Source organism: Bacillus rossius, chromosome 10 (genome assembly GCF_032445375.1).
Source record: "Bacillus rossius redtenbacheri isolate Brsri chromosome 10, Brsri_v3, whole genome shotgun sequence".
In the NCBI taxonomy this organism is placed as follows: Eukaryota; Metazoa; Arthropoda; class Insecta; order Phasmatodea; family Bacillidae; genus Bacillus; species Bacillus rossius.
The window spans coordinates 1,907,161-1,926,030 of record NC_086337.1 but is presented as its reverse complement, the minus strand read 5'-3'; the positions used below and the strand labels follow the sequence as shown (position 1 = coordinate 1,926,030).

The 18,870-nt window shown below is 49.0% G+C and overlaps 2 protein-coding genes across 2 annotated transcripts in view; both read right to left on the bottom strand.

Annotated features, from left to right (window-relative positions):
• Positions 1 to 2,020: 2,020 nt before the first annotated feature.
• On the bottom strand, positions 2,021 to 4,862 carry LOC134535682 (basic proline-rich protein-like). Its single transcript, XM_063374877.1, has 3 exons — positions 4,848 to 4,862; positions 2,666 to 4,325; positions 2,021 to 2,124 (listed from the first exon to the last, which is right to left on the bottom strand). The coding sequence occupies exons 1-3, from the start codon at positions 4,860 to 4,862 to the stop codon at positions 2,021 to 2,023; spliced, it is 1,779 nt and encodes a 592-aa protein (XP_063230947.1).
• Positions 4,687 to 18,870, bottom strand: part of LOC134535708 (uncharacterized) — a 398,944-nt gene continuing 384,760 nt past the window's right edge. Inside the window, exon 10 of the mRNA XM_063374911.1 lies at positions 4,687 to 5,577. Within this exon, the coding sequence (XP_063230981.1) occupies positions 5,489 to 5,577 (89 nt within the window). The 3' untranslated portion in view covers positions 4,687 to 5,488. The remainder of the gene's footprint in view (positions 5,578 to 18,870) is intronic.

Below are 18,870 nucleotides of genomic sequence, written 5' to 3'. Positions count from 1 at the left end.
AACACGCTATCCCGGCATGTTGTCTACGCGCACTTCAGCTTCATTGACATGGTATTTATACTGTTTCTTGACACCCATACTTTAATGCTATATAAAATTATATGATTTAATATTTTCCACCACTGCGGATAAGTTTTGGGTACAACCAACATACAGCTAGCTGATCATGCGAGAAGCATGGAGTTCGCAAATGAATTCCTGCCACTTTCGATGTTTGGCACTGGGACTTATCATTGAAAATACTAAATGTAGCAGGCATTGCAACCTCTTAAATGCAATGGCAAGTTATTTGGAATTATTGGGATGCGGGGAATCAACAGCTCTTCCCTTTGGATGCTCGCCTTTGCAATGTTTCCCCCCAACTCTGTGATGTAGAGTCTCGGCATATCTATGGTTCAGCAAACATGGGACACCAACCTTCAGTTCCAGTCTAAGGAGTTCAGGAAGCAGTGCAGTCGTCGTCGAATACCACGACTAAGATCTGTTTATTTTATTTACGGATGCGCCAAACGATAGCACGTTTCCAATTCGAGGCAATGCTCAAAAGTAAACTGTTATTGACGCCATTAGTTCGCTAGCCACTGCAAGCTCCACTCAGCGGATGGGTTTCGCCAGGGAGGATAGGAAGTTGCTAGACCTTACTATATGACCGTGTGGCGGACATAAATTAACGACACACACTCACCGTATGTCTTTGACTTGCCTCTTATGATTTACTATTATAAAACTGAATTGATCTTTTTTTTTCACTCCCTTATGGGTGGAATTTCATAATTACATTGTAGTCTGTGTGTTAATCCAGAATACGAGGTAGCTGTGTGCCATATTTCATCAAATTCAATTCAGCGGTATGGACGCGATTCAGTAACAAACATTAAATCATGTAAACATTCAAACCTTCACATTTATATTAATAGGATAGTAGGATTCAAAATATTACTAGCCACCGTCAAGTTTAAGCGAAGCTAAACAAACTTTAGATTATTTTATTAAGAGTCAATTCAGTTTCAGTCCATTCACACCTAATAAATCCACATAATTCACTACTCGGTGGTAAATGCTGACACGTGAAATTGATTGGTCAACCATTGTGGACTTGGAGAGCATGTTACACAAGCATTAGACACATCCAACATCACGGTGGACCGCGACTCCTGCATCGCGAGAAGAGACAGCTAAGCTCGTCTGGCGCTCCTTTACCATTCCAGAGTGGCTGGCCGGGTGGTGGCTGGGTGGCTGGGAGGCTGGGTGGCTGGGTGGCTGGGTGGCCGGGTGGCTAGGTGGCTGGGTGGCTGGGTGGCTGAGTGGCTGGGAGGCTGGGAGGCTGGGTGGCTGGGAGGCTGGCCGGGTGGTGGCTGGGTGGCTGGGTGGCTGGGTGGCCGGGTGGCTGGGAGGCTGGGTGGCTGGGTGGCTGAGTGGCTGGGAGGCTGGGTGGCTGGGAGGCTGGGTGGCTGGGTGGCTGGGTGGCTGGGTGGCCGGGTGGTGGCTGGGTGGCTGGGTGGCTGGCCGGGTGGTGGCTGGGTGGCTGGGTGGCTGGGTGGCTGGGTGGCTGGGTGGCCGGGTGGCTGGGTGGCTGGGTGGCTGGGTGGCTGGGAGGCTGGGTGGCTGGGTGGCTGAGTGGCTGGGTGGCTGGGTGGCCGGGTGGTGGCTGGGTGGCTGGGTGGCTGGCCGGGTGGTGGCTGGGTGGCTGAGTGGCTGGGTGGCTGAGTGGCCGGGTGGCTGGGTGGCCGGGTGGCTGGGAGGCTGGGTGGCTGGGTGGATGGGTGGCTGAGTGGCTGGGAGGCTGGGTGGCTGGGTGGCTGGGAGGATGGGTGGCTGGGTGGCTGGGAGGCTGGGTGGCTGAGTGGCTGAGTGGCTGGGTGGCTGGGTGGCCGGGTGGTGGCTGGGTGGCTGGGTGGCTGGCCGGGTGGTGGCTGGGTGGCTGGGTGGCTGGGTGGCTGAGTGGCCGGGTGGCTGGGTGGCCGGGTGGCTGGGAGGCTGGGTGGCTGGGTGGCTGGGTGGCCGGGTGGTGGCTGGGTGGCTAGGTGGCTGGGAGGCTGGGTGGCTGGGTGGCTGGGAGGCTGGGTGGATGGGTGGCTGGGAGGCTGGGTGGCTGGGTGGCTGGGTGGCTGGGAGGCTGGGAGGCTGGGTGGCCGGGTGGTGGCTGGGTGGCTGGGTGGCTGGGAGGCTGGGTGGCTGGGTGGCTGGGAGGCTGGGTGGCTGGGTGGATGGGTGGCTGGGAGGCTGGGTGGCTGGCCGGGTGGTGGCTGGGTGGCTGGGTGGCTGGCCGGGTGGTGGCTGGGTGGCTGGGTGGCTGGGAGTCTGGGTGGCTGGGTGGCTGGCCGGGTGGTGGCTGGGTGGCTGGGTGGCTGAGTGGCTGGGTGGCTGGGTGGCCGGGTGGTGGCTGGGTGGCTGGGTGGCTGGCCGGGTGGTGGCTGGGTGGCTGGGAGGCTGGGAGGCTGGGAGGCTGGGTGGCTGGGTGGCTGGCCGGGTGGTGGCTGGGTGGCTGGGTGGCTGGCCGGGTGGTGGCTGGGTGGCTGGGTGGTTGGCCGGGTGGTGGCTGGGTGGCTGGGTGGCTGAGTGGCTGGGTGGCTGGGTGGCTGGGTGGCCGGGTGGTGGCTGGGTGGCTGGGTGGCTGGCCGGGTGGTGGCTGGGTGGCTGGGTGGCCGGGTGGTGGCTGGGTGGCTGGGTGGCTGGGTGGCTGGCCGGGTGGTGGCTGGGTGGCTGGGTGGATGGCCGGGTGGTGGCTGGGTGGCTGGGTGGCTGGCCGGGTGGTGGCTGGGTGGCTGGGAGGCTGGGTGGCTGGGTGGCTGGGAGGCTGGGTGGCTGGGTGGCTGGCCGGGTGGCTGGCCGGGTGGTGGCTGGGTGACTGGGTGGCTGGCCGGGTGGTGGCTGGGTGGCTGGGAGGCTGGGTGGCTGGGTGGCTGGCCGGGTGGTGGCTGGGTGGCTGGGTGGCTGAGTGGCTGGGTGGCCGGGTGGTGGCTGGGTGGCTGGGTGGCTGGCCGGGTGGTGGCTGGGTGGCTGGGTGGCTGGGTGGCCGGGTGGTGGCTGGGTGGCCGGGGGGTGGCTGGGTGGCCGGGTGGTGACTGGGTGGCTGGCCGGGTGGTGGCTGGGTGGCTGGGTGGCCGGGTGGTGGCTGGGTGGCTGGGTGGCCGGGTGGTGGCTGGGTGGCTGGGTGGCTGGCCGGGTGGTGGCTGGGTGGCTGAGTGGCTGGGAGGCTGGGTGGCCGGGTGGTGGCTGGGTGGCTTGGAGGCTGGGTGGCTGGGAGGCTGGGTGGCTGGGTGGCTGGGAGGTGGCTGGGTGGCTGGGTGGCCGGGTGGTGGCTGGGTGGCTGGCCGGGTGGCCGGGTGGCCGGGTGGCCGGGAGGCTGGGTGGCCGGGTGGTGGCTGGTAGGCTGGGTGGCTGGGTGGCTGGGAGGCTGGGTGGCTGGGAGGCTGGGAGGCTGGGTGGCTGGGTGGCTGGGAGGCTGGGTGGCTGGGTGGCTGGGAGGCTGGGAGGCTGGGAGGCTGGGTGGCTGGGAGACTGGGTGGCTGGGTGGCTGGGAGGCTGGGTGGCTGGGTGGCTGGGAGGCTGGGTGGCTCGGTGGCTGGGAGGCTGGGTGGCTGGGAGGCTGGGTGGCTGGGTGGCTGGGAGGCTGGGTGGCTGGGTGGCTGGGAGGCTGGGTGGCTGGGAGGCTGGGTGGCTGGGTGGCTGGGTGGCTGGGTGGCTGGGTGGCTGGGTGGCTGGGTGGCTGGGTGGCTGGGAGGCTGGGTGGCTGGGAGGCTGGGTGGCTGGGTGCCTGGGTGGCTGGGTGGCTGGGAGGCTGGGTGGCTGGGAGGCTGGGTGGCTGGGTGGCTGGGAGGCTGGGTGGCTGGGTGGCTGGGTGGCTGGGAGGCTGGGTGGCTGGGTGGCTGGGTGGCTGGGAGGCTGGGTGGCTGGGAGGCTGGGTGGCTGGGTGGCTGGGAGGCTGGGAGGCTGGGAGGCCGGGTGGCTGGGTGGCTGGGTGGCTGGGTGGCCGGGTGGCTGGGTGGCCGGGTGGCCGGGTGGCTGGGTGGCTGGGTGGCTGGGTGGCTGAGTGGCCGGGTGGCTGGGTGGCTGGGTGGCCGGGTGGCTGGGTGGCCGGGTGGCTGGGTGGCCGGGTGGCCGGGTGGCCGGGTGGCTGGGTGGCCGGGTGGCTGAGTGGCCGGGTGGCTGGGTGGCTGGGTGGCTGGGTGGCCGGGTGGCTGGGTGGCCGGGTGGCCGGGTGGCTGGGTGGCTGGGTGGCCGGGTGGCTGAGTGGCCGGGTGGCTGGGTGGCTGGGTGGCCGGGTGGCTGGGTGGCCGGGTGGCTGGGTGGCCGGGTGGCAGGGTGGCTGGGTGGCTGGGTGGCTGGGATCACCAGAGGCAGCTTCACCCGTGGTTTGAGTTTCGAGAACTCTTTAATGCCTGGGTTAACCCCGACCGGGCGATAAAAACAAATCTATTGTAAATATAATTCATGGGAAACCTCACAGTTAATGTGACATGCACAGATTAACATTTGGAGTAATGGCCACAGTGATGTTTACTATATTTTGAAATTTATTTTAACCTTGGGATTTCAAAAATCTAAACTAAATGAAAGGGAATAATGTTCGCAGGCTTTCACGGCCATTGTCTGAAGTAGCTTGGCTTCTGTGTAGTAGCCGCGTCCTTGGAAAATAATTCACACACGCCATCTACTGACTGACTGTATGTAACTGCTCCCTGATGATGGCGACTGCAATGTCGACCGAAACGTGTGTGAATTATTTGCCAAGGACACGGCTACAACATAGATGCCAAGCTACTCAATGAATGGGAGGATACTACCCCCGGACCTGGGCGTTGTGAGTTGTAGCTCGTGTCAGTCTGTCTGTCACAAGTACTCACTTTACCTGTAACCATTGCCACAACACTGACACCACGAGCAGAGCTTGAAGTGTACACTATCTCGAGACCCTAGTATGTTCCGTGAAGCCTGGTTGTGGGAGGCGAGGTACATGCTGCCTGGGTTGCGAAACCTCAGGGAGAAGCTAGCCCTGCCTTCCGCTACACCCAGTGTACGCACCTAGTCCATTGCAGCGTACTGTTGGCAACTGAGTGCGACGACGGTTTAAATCGATCTACTTGCACTTCGGCCATTATAAAATGTACAAAACATATGAAACATGCAGTATAAAATATCTAATTGCTAGACATGGTGGTTATGTGATACCTATGTGCGGCCTACTGTGCTGTGTCGCAGGTCAGGTGGTTAACACGAGAGTGGACATCGGATCAAACGAGCACATGTTGCCAACTGCAGCCATGATGAAAAACTGATTGAATTAAAGTCCAGATTGTGTCATAAGCATAAGTAAAACCAACAAAGTCGCAATGATAAAGAAGCAGTAAAAGGCCAGGATACACCAAGCTCATGGCGAGGAGTAAAGACAAGACGTGTTCAAAGACGACCCAGGAAGCATAGGCACGGCGACTCTTGTGCTCTGAGGACTAGCGACAGGCCCTGCATGGCGCATGCGCTGTTGCTTCTACTGATGCTCCAAGGAGTAGTGGCGGGAGCGCTTCCACAAGCTCTTGAAGAAACCTCGCTTGTGGCATCCGCTCTCTGGGCCTTCTCCTGCAACACATCACAGCATGCTGTCAGCATTCATGCCTACCGTTTGCACTCCCCTACTTGCCAAACACAGCACCACAATGAACAACACTGCCACTATGTACACATGCTGCTTATGGCACCACCATTCTGCGCTCTCTACCTCGAACCACACGGCACGACACATCACCGCATGCTGTCAGCATTCATGCACGGAGCTGGTGATGCCTACCCTGACAATTCGCTTGAGATCCTCTGAGTTTTTATATAAATACAATAAACAACAAAAGCTTGGAAGTGTGTGTTGGTACAAAGAGTTTGAAAGCTTATCTTTCTATAAGCAAAGAGGTGCCATAGCATGGCATGGACTAAGGAAATGTATCTGTGAACAGGGACGGCAAAGGGACAGATTATTTCAAGTACATAATTACTATTTAAACGGTTTTCATTTAATTAGGCGAGAAGCCTACTTAAGGTACACAATACACAATACTGACGGTAATACAATAACAATAAGTTATGCTGTCTGTGAATATTAATACATATAAAGTTGGTATACAGACTCCAGAAAACACGTTTGCTTTAAACAATGATATGACGTCAATGGATACACACGAATTATTTAGGTAGACGAGCATTACAGCTTTCAAGGCCATGAAAAACGCAAGTCACATCTGCATAACAGTGGTATGGTCCCTATACGGACCATCAAAAGGGCCGTTGTGTCCACACAAGGCAGCCGCCACGAATACAGAAAATTACATTGAATCTGAAGGCAAAGAAAATACGTGAACCGCCAATTAATACTCGCGAGAAAGTTTAGATACTGTTATAAGTTTACAACGTCGACGTCTCGGGGGAGAACAGTTACTACCTTATAGAAATTACTGAACACACAAAAGTACAAACGGCAGAGAAGTTAATCGAAACATAAATTTCTAGGTGGCGACCGAAAGAGAATTTAAACAAGACAGCCAAAGCGTTCAAGTTACATTAAGGCAAGGGCCACCGCCTCACTCACAAGAAAGAATACACCTACATGATCCCCCCCCCCCCCCCCCCCCGGTAGCTCTCACACGCTGACTACATGCTCGTGACTGACAAAAGAAGCTAATGAAGCTGGAGAAGTAGGATCAACAAGACCTAATAAAACCCTGCCAGCTGCTTGTATGGAATAGGCGCGGCACAGCGCGCATGCGCCAACCCCAGGAGGGGAAGCGAGGAGAAGCAATACACACACTAGGAGGGGAGGCGAGGAGAAGCAATACACACACTAGGAGGGGAGGCGAGGAGAAGCAATACACACACTAGGAGGGGAGGCGAGGAGAAGCAATACACAACCCCAGGAGGGGAGGCGAGGAGAAGCAATACACAACCCCAGGAGGGGAGGCGAGGAGAAGCAATACACAACCCCAGGAGGGGAGGCGAGGAGAAGCAATACACACACTAGGAGGGGAGGCGAGGAGAAGCAATACACACACTAGGAGGGGAGGCGAGGAGAAGCAATACACACACTAGGAGGGGAGGCGAGGAGAAGCAATACACAACCCCAGGAGGGGAGGCGAGGAGAAGCAATGCACACACTAGGAGGGGAGGCGAGGAGAAGCAATACACAACCCCAGGAGGGGAGGCGAGGAGAAGTAATACACAACCCCAGGAGGGGAGGCGAGGAGAAGCAATACACACACTAGGAGGGGAGGCGAGGAGAAGCAATACACAACCCCAGGAGGGGAGGCGAGGAGAAGCAATACACAACCCCAGGAGGGGAGGCGAGGAGAAGCAATACACAACCCCAGGAGGGGAGGCGAGGAGAAGCAATACACAACCCCAGGAGGGGAGGCGAGGAGAAGCAATACACACACTAGGAGGGGAGGCGAGGAGAAGCAATACACACACTAGGAGGGGAGGCGAGGAGAAGCAATACACACACTAGGAGGGGAGGCGAGGAGAAGCAATACACAACCCCAGGAGGGGAGGCGAGGAGAAGCAATACACAACCCCAGGAGGGGAGGCGAGGAGAAGCAATACACAACCCCAGGAGGGGAGGCGAGGAGAAGCAATACACACACTAGGAGGGGAGGCGAGGAGAAGCAATACACACACTAGGAGGGGAGGCGAGGAGAAGCAATACACACACTAGGAGGGGAGGCGAGGAGAAGCAATACACAACCCCAGGAGGGGAGGCGAGGAGAAGCAATGCACACACTAGGAGGGGAGGCGAGGAGAAGCAATACACAACCCCAGGAGGGGAGGCGAGGAGAAGTAATACACAACCCCAGGAGGGGAGGCGAGAAGCAATACACACACTAGGAGGGGAGGCGAGGAGAAGCAATACACAACCCCAGGAGGGGAGGCGAGGAGAAGCAATACACAACCCCAGGAGGGGAGGCGAGGAGAAGCAATACACAACCCCAGGAGGGGAGGCGAGGAGAAGCAATACACAACCCCAGGAGGGGAGGCGAGGAGAAGCAATACACAACCCCAGGAGGGGAGGCGAGGAGAAGCAATACACAACCCCAGGAGGGGAGGCGAGGAGAAGCAATACACAACCCCAGGAGGTGAGGCGAGGAGAAGCAATGCACACACTAGGAGGGGAGGCGAGGAGAAGCAATACACAACCCCAGGAGGGGAGGCGAGGAGAAGTAATACACAACCCCAGGAGGGGAGGCGAGGAGAAGCAATACACACACTAGGAGGGGAGGCGAGGAGAAGCAATACACAACCCCAGGAGGGGAGGCGAGGAGAAGCAATACACACACTAGGAGGGGAGGCGAGGAGAAGCAATGCACACACTAGGAGGGGAGGCGAGGAGAAGCAATACACAACCCCAGGAGGGGAGGCGAGGAGAAGTAATACACAACCCCAGGAGGGGAGGCGAGGAGAAGCAATACACACACTAGGAGGGGAGGCGAGGAGAAGCAATACACAACCCCAGGAGGGGAGGCGAGGAGAAGCAATACACACACTAGGAGGGGAGGCGAGGAGAAGCAATACACAACCCCAGGAGGGGAGGCGAGGAGAAGCAATACACAACCCCAGGAGGGGAGGCGAGGAGAAGCAATACACAACCCCAGGAGGGGAGGCGAGGAGAAGCAATGCACACACTAGGAGGGGAGGCGAGGAGAAGCAATACACAACCCCAGGAGGGGAGGCGAGGAGAAGTAATACACAACCCCAGGAGGGGAGGCGAGGAGAAGCAATACACACACTAGGAGGGGAGGCGAGGAGAAGCAATACACAACCCCAGGAGGGGAGGCGAGGAGAAGCAATACACACACTAGGAGGGGAGGCGAGGAGAAGCAATACACACACTAGGAGGGGAGGCGAGGAGAAGCAATACACACACTAGGAGGGGGGAGGAGGGAGGGGACGATGCGCCGACGCCCGCAGCGAAGCGCGAAGTTTGAATTCAGCGGACCTGACCGCTGCAAGTTCAGTAAAATTATTTACAGTATTTTAAAAGCCAGACAGGAAGCGCAGCATGTGTCTATTAATTTAGTTAAAATAGATACAAGCTTCCATTTAATTATTATCGTGGACCGATTAGTGGCTTGGGCACATACTACAATATATAAAATAAACAAAAATATATTTTTTTTACCAACTAGACTAGCATATTACTGCCTTTTGATAATGCCTTAAGAAGAGCATCGAACTGAGAGAACAAATAAGTTACTCACAGGAAATTCTGTTGTGCCCTTTAGCTAGTTAACCATAAAAAAAAAATCAAAAATCATGGGGACTGCCGACAGAAGTACAAATTAAAAATTTTGATATAACTGTGTTCAATTTTTTTATATTAATTATTTAGCACTTATTCACATCAGATACTGACGGAACATTAATGATATAATGATGCTAGTCTGACATTATTATATCCCTTAAGTAAATTTTACATACCGATGGCATGGTGATGATCCTTAATTTCATCGATTAAACCAGGAGTCGAGTAATAATAATAGTAATAATATTTTGAAATGCCTAGCGATTCAGGTTCGAATCCCAATTGGATCCTTTTTATTTATTTTTTTAATAAAATAATAATAACTAAAAAAGGACTTGAGTATTGTTATAATAATTTATGAAATCATAATTATTATTAAATTACAAATATATACTAAAATAATTTAATGTGACTAGAATACAAAAAACTAGTTCGTAGACGAAACATAGCAATACTCGGGATCCGAGACCTAGTACAGTCTGTGACTGATGGGAAGATCCCTGGGACGGGTGTGGGGAGGGAGGGGTGCTGGTGTTCGGGTTGGGGGGGGGGCAGTTGTTTAACTTGTCGTCTGACATCGGTCCTCTTCTCTAGAAGTCGAGTTTGATTCGAAATGTGCTGTCAGTTTAACACGTGGATGCTAAAGTAGACCTAAACGTTTGTTTCTGTTACAATTATAATTGCTAGTACTTTTATTTGTAACTATGTGAATGTGGCCACTATAAATTGCAATCTTTATTTCGTCAATGGCTTCAAGGGGAACTAAAAAGAGGAAAGTGATACACAGTGAAGACGGTTATTGAGAAGTGTGACAATGAAGCTAAAGAAGGTGTCCTAGCATTTCCTTTCATTCAAGCAACAAGTTGAGCCGCTCATTACGTAGGTGTAAGCGAACCAACGATGAAACGAATAAGAAAGGAGAACAAAGTACGCAATGCAACTAATAGTAACAGTTCTTTATCAACACCTGGTAAAAACCGAAGTGATTGGCGTTAACACACTACCATGGTTGTGGATGATTTCGATAGATGCGTTACCAGAAATACAATTCACGACTTTTATGTTCGCGAGAAGAAAATTCCAACTGTCCCGAAATTGTTGCCTATGATCAAGAACAAAATAGAGTTTCCATGCGGATCAAGATCGCTACATCGCTTGATCAGAAGCATGGGATTTAAGTGGAGGAAGTGCAGGTCCAAGAGAAAAATACTCGTTGAAAGAGCGGACATAGTGACATGGCGTAATGACTACCTTCACAAAATACGACACTACCGCGAAGTTGACAGAGATATTGTCTATCTAGATGAAAGTTGGATATACAGTAATTCAACTGTTTCTAAATGCTGTCAGCATGAAGATGAATTCGGAGTTCAAACAAATGCTAGCGCAGGTAGAAGGCTTATTTTGTTGCATGCAGGTACTGCGAATAGATTCATTCCTAATGCACTGCTTATTTATAAAGCATGAACTGATACGGGAGATTACCATGGCCAAATGAATAATCTGAATTTTGAAAAGTGGATAGACGAAATATTGCCTAATCTTCCACCAAATGCTGTAGTTGTGATGGACAATGCTCCATATCATAGTATGGAGATTAATAAAGTCCCGCCCAAGTATGCAGTAAAAAACGACATGCTTTGGCTGAAGAACAACGGGGTTGAATACAACGAGAGCATGCGCAAAGTAGATTTGTACTGTTACACTCCTCAGTCATAACAGAGTAAACCCAAGTTATGTCATTACTTTGTTACACGTCATTCTCTCTTGATTACTGGGGTGACTAGTGGATCTTTTAGTTTCAGAAGGAAAAATAATGATTTCGTCTAGATATTAGTACCTCTGTTTTTTATTTTACTTTTCATTATTTTCACAGTAATAAGATGTTTTATAAATTGATTAACATATGTATAACATGGATTTAAAATCACATTATTAAAAGAATGGGCCGGCCCTTATTAGACAATTTCATTGATCATTAACACAATTTAAATAAAACATGCAACAATAAACAGATTAAGTTTCTTTTACAATAAGCACACTTGGAGTGATTAAAGTCCTGAATAAAAAAATGTATGGTGTTCAGATCAGTTCAACGTCGTGGCTTAATGTTATTCTGAAGATCTAGAAAACTGAAGGACTGGAAGTTTGACGATGGCTGGCCACAGTTGGGCTGCTAACGAGACGTCCGGGCGCCCTAGTCGTCCCCATTGCTGGAGGGAGGACTCGAGGGTGGAGTGGTCAGTTCCCTATCTGGCCCTCGGACCCTGTCCGGCCCTTGGACCCTGTCTGTGAACAGGTCCGACCAAACATGTTCAGGACTGGTTCACAGACAGTTGACAAAATGGGCAGAAAATGCCTTCTAACCACGATGATGGTCGGGGAGTAGAGGTTGTCAAAACTCACCAAACAGGGAGATGGCTTCCAGGATCAGCCCGGGTACAGGAGCTCGCGAACCCGTGGTTGTCGCGGATGTTTCCATGATTTAAAAATTTAGTTATGATTAACAAAACATGACTACTCCTACAAGGTACATACACAGACTGACTAAATGCTAATCACTAACATTGTGGGAATCATATCCCTTGTATAGCTGATTCCATCTTAATAAAAACAAAACGGAGTGATGTCCTGGTGCCGGAGATACGGAAGGTCAGCCCGGAGTCGCGGTGCGCAGTAAATTTGAGGCGGCAGCAACTCGTAATTAAAATACGAAGTCAATCAAAAGAAAGGGGGTGGCTTCGGCTACCGGACCGAAAGGTTCCGAAGATTACCGAGGGGTTTGTCGAGAAATTCTGACTTCGATATCTCGAAGTTGGTGGGACTGGCCGATGTCAGCGCGACCTACTGAGGTGTGTCTGAACCAAGTAGAGGTCGACTCACACGAGGCGACTGCTAGCAGCGGACTAGGCCAGCGCTCTGGTGGCCTGGGAAGGAACTACGGGGTACTGGTTACTGCGGGAGATGCCAGAGGGCAGGCGTTTAGCAGGGGTTCAAACACCTAGGGGAAATGATTTGCAAAACTGCTGCTAGGTGTAGTACTACTAGTAGTATGTACTTTCCAAGACTATTGTCGAGACCTTGAGGCAGGCCGACCATGGCCGGGATTAGTGGCCAGTCAGTGCTCTGGCCAGTGTTCCCAGGAAAACTTGGAGAAGGGGGTGGGTGGAGACTGCTGTGACAGTGGGAACATGACTGTATGTTAGTGAAAATGACTCAAGATCATGCCCTGAAGTGCTCACGTCAGGGGAGGTCTTAGAAGCTGCCTGCCCTGATAGCTTGCAGGACATAGCAGTTCTCGTCATGGCTCGGAGGCGAATTACAGGCGACGTTCGTGCGCCAAGGCGGGAATAAAACGATCGCCATGCTGGGGCATGAAATGGTAGGCAAAATTATATGCTGGATTGGGGAAACAGGTCTGACAAAGATAAACTGGAGTGTACATGAGGAGGAACAAGTTTAAGTTACTCCAGCACAAAAAAAAAACTGGCAACATTATTTTTTAAAAATTCTAATTTAGAATTATACCAAAAATACTAATTGGCGGCACAGTACAAACTTTTAGAACTGCATAAGCCCAAAGAAAAAACATACAGAATATACTGTAAAATCAATCAGTTTGGTCACACAGTACTCAGACTGCCTCCTTACCTGTGTAATGTAAATGCAATCGAGTTAGCATGGGGACAAATCAAGAGAATGGCTAGAGAGAAGAATGTGACTGGCTATTTATCACTTACGAAACTTCAAAACTTGACAGAAGCTTCAATGTCATCAGTGACGAAAGAAGACTGGGCGGGATTTTGTGGACACGTGCAGCATGTCGAGGAAGAATATTGGAAGAAGGATGGAATTATTCCGGACGTGATAGACAGTATTATTGTTAACTTGGATAGTGACGAGTCATCATTTGCTGCAGTGTCGAGTAATAATACTAATTCGGAGTCAGAACTGGCGCGGCCATTGGAAAAATGTTAAGAAAAATATGAAGTGATATGTTTTATTTATGTCTGAAAAACCATAATCATGTAAACATCGGTATCCAATAACAAATGTTACAAATATTAAAATATAGACATTTCGTCAACTGCGTATCTTATATTCATACTTGTGGCCTTCAACCAAGACTCGTACATACTTCTGTCTGTGAAACTGGAATCGAGTATTAATGGTGAGTTCATGTCTTACTATAACTTTCTTAGCTGTACTTTGAAGCATGTGAAAAGTATCGAAGCATGCCTTATTTTGTGTTATCGCTTTGTATAAGTGATTAGTAAATCTTTGTTAAGTAAACACACATAGTAAATACCTTTTTGGATGCTTCTATACATCTATTTCGTGGTGCTAAGCAACAAAATTGTATTGTATTCGTTGAGTCGAGTCAATGTTTTCACTTTGCACAGTATCACACACTTCCTCGTGACGTCAGAGTTCCTCTTCGCGGTCGCATTCCTGGCAGGGATCTTCCCATCGGTCACGGACAGTACCTCTCGCTCGCCAGTCACTTTAGCATAGAACAGGGGTCAACCTCGGAATGAGCGATAATAAGCTTTATTTTCGTATGTACCTTCATATTGGCGTTCTAAAAGTTGCCTCAAAAGTCTTATAAAATCTCGTGTCTGCATCGTTAAGTTATTCAAGGTCAAAGGTAAAAAAAACAGCAGTTTATCACGATTATCACCGTTTCTATTTGCTCCAATGATGTTAACGCCTATTATAAAAATTGTTGAGCATAAAATTTGCGACAAATTTTATTTGAAACATTTTTTCATGCGCTCAACCGTTTTCGCGATAGAGGGCGGTGAGCGCGCAGGCTCAGCCTTACGTACTGTAATGCAAGGTCAACCGTGAATATCTGTGAATACTACCTTGCATTTTGAATTAGTTTATTATTTATAAGTTAATACAGTGTATTCAATAACATTTTACATATTTTTAATAACTTAGCCATGCCAGACGACATGAGAAGTCGGTTGTGGTCTCAATGCTAAAGTAACTTGAAGCAAGTTCGACATCACTAATATTGAGTTTCCTAGTCCACTTCTCGAGAGGCAGAATCCTGGTGTCTACATCAACATCTACAGGATCGACGAGAACTAGAAGACAATATCAGCAGAAATATCTCCAAAAGAGAAAGAACATTACTTCGATCTTATGCACTTGGACTTAAAATAATGGGATTATTTATAGAAATAAGTCTATTGGTGTTTGAAATAACTAGTTTGGTGTTTGAAATAAGTGTATTGGTATTTGGAATTAGTAGTTTGGTGTTGGAAATATGATTATTGTTCAAATTATGTTGGGCCAATGGTAATATCAACATCGATATTTGCATAGGGGTACGTTTCTGAGTTTAAATTGTTTTTATGTATTTTGCTTTCAGTTATTCTTGATTAATTAATCCTCCAATGAGTTTTTTTATATCGGACTTGAGATGTAATGAGTGACATCCATTTGGATTTTGAATTCTTGATAACAATTTAGAAATCTTAATATTTTAATGAGGTGGCACTTGAATAAAAATATCCATTACTCAGTCGATAGTACAGTTGAAAAACACTAACATTAAAAATGATTCCCATTCTACTTTAAGTCTAGCGAAGCCTCCTCTTGCGACCGTAAGAAAGTATCCCATATCTATACTAATATTATAAAGCTGAAGAGTTTGTTTGTTTGTTTGAACGCGCTAATCTCAGGAACCACTGGTCCGATTTAAAAAATTATTTCAGTGTTGGATAGTACATTTATCGAGGAAGGCTATAGGCTATATTATATTTTCAATAACATTAGGGATCCTTACTAAAAGTCTAATTTAGAATCAAATGCGTTGGAGGGGGTTAGATACAACATGCAGTACACGTACGAAGTGTGTGTTGACAATGCCGCAGGCGCTAGAAGTTTATTATTGCCTATTAACATTGTTGCCACGCACTAGATGCCTTATCATTCTTAATTTTCCCATACAAGTAAAAAACACCCGTGTGATATTAACAACGAAGCAATCAGTACCCTCATATAGAATACATAGATAGTGTGAGGTATATAAGTAGATATAAAGAGATAAATACAGATAGAGAGATACATAGATATATAGGACTAGAGATGTAGATAGAGATAAGTATATATTTAGAGACATGGATAGATTATTTGTATATGTGTAACTACTTCAAACATAGCCTATTACAAAACAAAACTGAATGAAGTATTGCAATGCATGCCGAACATTAGCTAGATAATGGAATCTTTTCAATATTAGTAATCCCTTATTTTTCAGTTTTTTTTTCTATATTGCTTTATAGAGTCTAGATTACATACAGACCAGGTAAATAACTATAAACTGGCAGAACAACGTCTGTCGGGATCTGAAAGTGATATAAATTATTTTGCACACTTGACATTCAAATTAAGAAGACAATTACTAACTACATCTGATCTCTAAACAGTTCCCCTTCACCCTGTGTTCAGCCCGGGCAACGCTGGGTACTGCAGCTAGTTACACATAAAAAGGGTGACTGCTTTAAAAACAAAATGAATGATGAATGATTGAAACTTGTATTTTTATACAGGCTAACTTATTCCAGGTGGATTCAGATACTTCATTTTAAAGCAAGAATCATTGTGTGATGCGATATCTTTTGGCGAAACTTATAACTACTCGGACAATGGTTTATTTTGTAAATAGAAAATTATCTCTCGCTGATAGATTATTCAAAATCCTTTTTTAATATTTCATTTTAATATTATTCCCAGTATGCATCTGGTATTAGTCTCCGAAGATAATATTAATTCTGGATGATTGCCTGCAACGGTATCGAAAGGTCACCAATGTATTTATTGCAGTAATTAGTTTACCTCGAGAAAAAAAAATTACCAAGTGCCATGAGAGGATAGAGTGTGCTTGGGGTCCTAACCACAAACCATGAGTTGCAGTCAGTGACACAAAATCCTATGGTTGACACAAAGAGTGTGAAAATACTGATTCTAACGAAGAAAGTAGCATCTACATGGGAAATGAAAAAAAAAATGAAACCAAATTCTAGTCACCTCCATGAAATTGAGAACAACACAGTATTACTTGAAGCTGACAAGATCGAAGACTGTGATGAAGAACTCGAAGTTCACAAGATGAAGACTGTGATGAATTGAAGGCCTTCGTGCAGTATAGTGACAAGCCACGCTTTTATGAAAAGTGAGATTTTATTATTTATAGAGCCAGGGTTACTGTATCTATCGTGTGAGCAAAAGGTTAGTAAATATCTCAATAGATAGCAGCAGTACCTCAAAATCATCTTAATACTCAACTGCCATTTTCATGTGTTTCTCTTCTATAACATGATAAGCCACAGTTCAAGATGGCTAACATCAGTGAACACATGCCACAATGTAGCTCAAGGAAACGTGTTTCTGAGGCAAGTTCGTACAGTGACGATGTAAGTAATTGTTCCGTTTTTGATGATAGTGATGCGGATGAAACCTACAAACCAAAGGATGACGAATCTGCAAGTAATTCGTCTGATATAAGTATTAATTGTAATTTGTGGCTTATCATACTCTTGCTCCCAATGGTATTTACGTACTGTCACATTTAATGATATGCCAAAATATTAATACAATCATGAATACAATTGCGAATTTTATCCCTATCACTAGATAATAAGTTTTATTTACATAATTATGTTGTAAATTATGTTATATTGTCTGAATAATTAATAACCTATATAAATATCCCCGGTGTGAAAAGAAGTGTGGCATATCATTATCTTGCTGGTATGTTTACATTAGCACGGCATTATCAAACAACAATATAAGTATTCATTATTACATTTTTATATAAAATATAGGAAAGAGTGCTGTTGCTTAGCAGTCTTCAATCGGCAGTTGTCAGTAGCCAATATATTGTTACGATTTTCCTGCGGGTTCGTAAAGGATAGCCCAATTAATAAATTTTAATTCCAAACAGTTATATTTATTACCACTACTTGTCACTTACAAATAATCTTCTAAATTGGCATATAATTAATTACACGTAAAGAAATGTCAATTCCCCAGTCACTCGTTTCACACACCTAGCTGGGCCGCACTTCCGGCGCAACTCTCGCCGCAGCACCCCTCGTGGGTCTCCGCCGCGGGACTCCGTCGCCGCACTCCGCCGCCGCCGTCACACCCTTCGCCGAGATCCCACACGACTCGCTCGCAACTTCACTCGGGACTCCGCATCGCGCCCGCGACTCTATCGCCCGGAAACTCCCGACTCCACTGAACACACTCACTCCCTGCCCTGGAACCTTCGTCCAAGGACTTCGCCAATCTGCCGCACCCGCGGCACTATCACCCGGAAACTCCGCCGTGGGAGAACTTCCGACTCCACTCACTCACTCAGACTCTCTGCCCTGGAACCTTCGTCCAAGGACTTCGCCACTCTGCCGCACCCGCGGCACTATCGCCCGGAAACTCCGCCGCGGGAGAACTCCCCACTCAGACTCAGACTCAGACTGACTGGAAGGTCGGCCCAACCACCTTATATAGCCCTTGGGTTCCCGTCCAGAACAATCGGGAATGTCTCCGAGATATCGCGCGACCTTCGCCGTAGAAAATCCCAGAAACGCGTCGTGAGTCCTGTCGAAGGACGCGGCGGCTGCTCAAAGAACGCCGATAAACGCAACAAGCATCGGGTTCCCACAAAACGCGCCGATAAACATGTCTGAGTCCTTTTATGCCGCAGTGCGGCCTCTTTTAAATAACTCGATCTGAGGCAGGTGCGCGCTGCGAAGGTCAGGATGTCGCGAGATAGTATGACACGAGATACCAGGGAGAGGATGCGGGTGGAAGGGGGCGCAGACAGGCCGAACGAGAGCGGCGACGCCAAGCACTGCAGCCAAGTGCGATCGTAACATTGCCCCCTCCTTAAACCTGTTCGTCCCGAACAGGTAATGCATCTCCTCCTGGAGGTCCTCATGCTACTCGAAGTTTAGGCCTCCTGCCTTTTCTCCATCGCGGGCTGTACAGTCTCACCGGATAAACCTCTCTCTCATTAGATGTAGCTTCTCTTGTCACCCGGCGACACTTCTGCGTCGCAGATGCCCCATGTCGTTCAGCCAACTGCCCGAGATGGGCTGACCGTTGCCTTGGACGGACCCGATACTCTTGAGTGCATTGCTTACTGCCTTCCAACGGTTTCCTTGTATCTTCCCTTTTTCTCTCTATTTCTTCTCTCGCAGCTACTTGTTCGCACAGCATTTCTTCCCGGCTCTTCTTCGTCTCTTCTTGGTTACTCGTGCCCTCTTGGTTCTTCTGAGTCTCGCCTGGACTGCACTTAGTTTCTCCTTGCACCCTCAGCATGACTCCTTGTGTTCTCATTTTCTATTCTCGGTCTTTCTTCTCCTGTTCTTGGTCTTTATTCACCTTTCTTGGTCTTCCTGCGTCTCTTCTTAGTCTTTCTTCGTTTCTTCTTTGCACTTCTCTATCTCTTCTTGACTCATGTACATCTCTTCTCGGCTTTTTTCAGCTCTTCTGTGCGTTTTGCCCTCTCTCTTCGGTTTGTCTTCATTTCTTCTTGTTCAATATTTTTTAGTTTGTAACTCATCTTCACTACT

Excerpts from the sequence above, each read along its gene's own strand:
- LOC134535682 (XM_063374877.1), bottom strand. Across the intron at positions 2,125-2,665 it reads GCCAGCCACCCAGCCACCCA|CCTCCCAGCCTCCCAGCCAC; the intron begins GCCACCCAGCCA and ends CCGGCCACCCAG.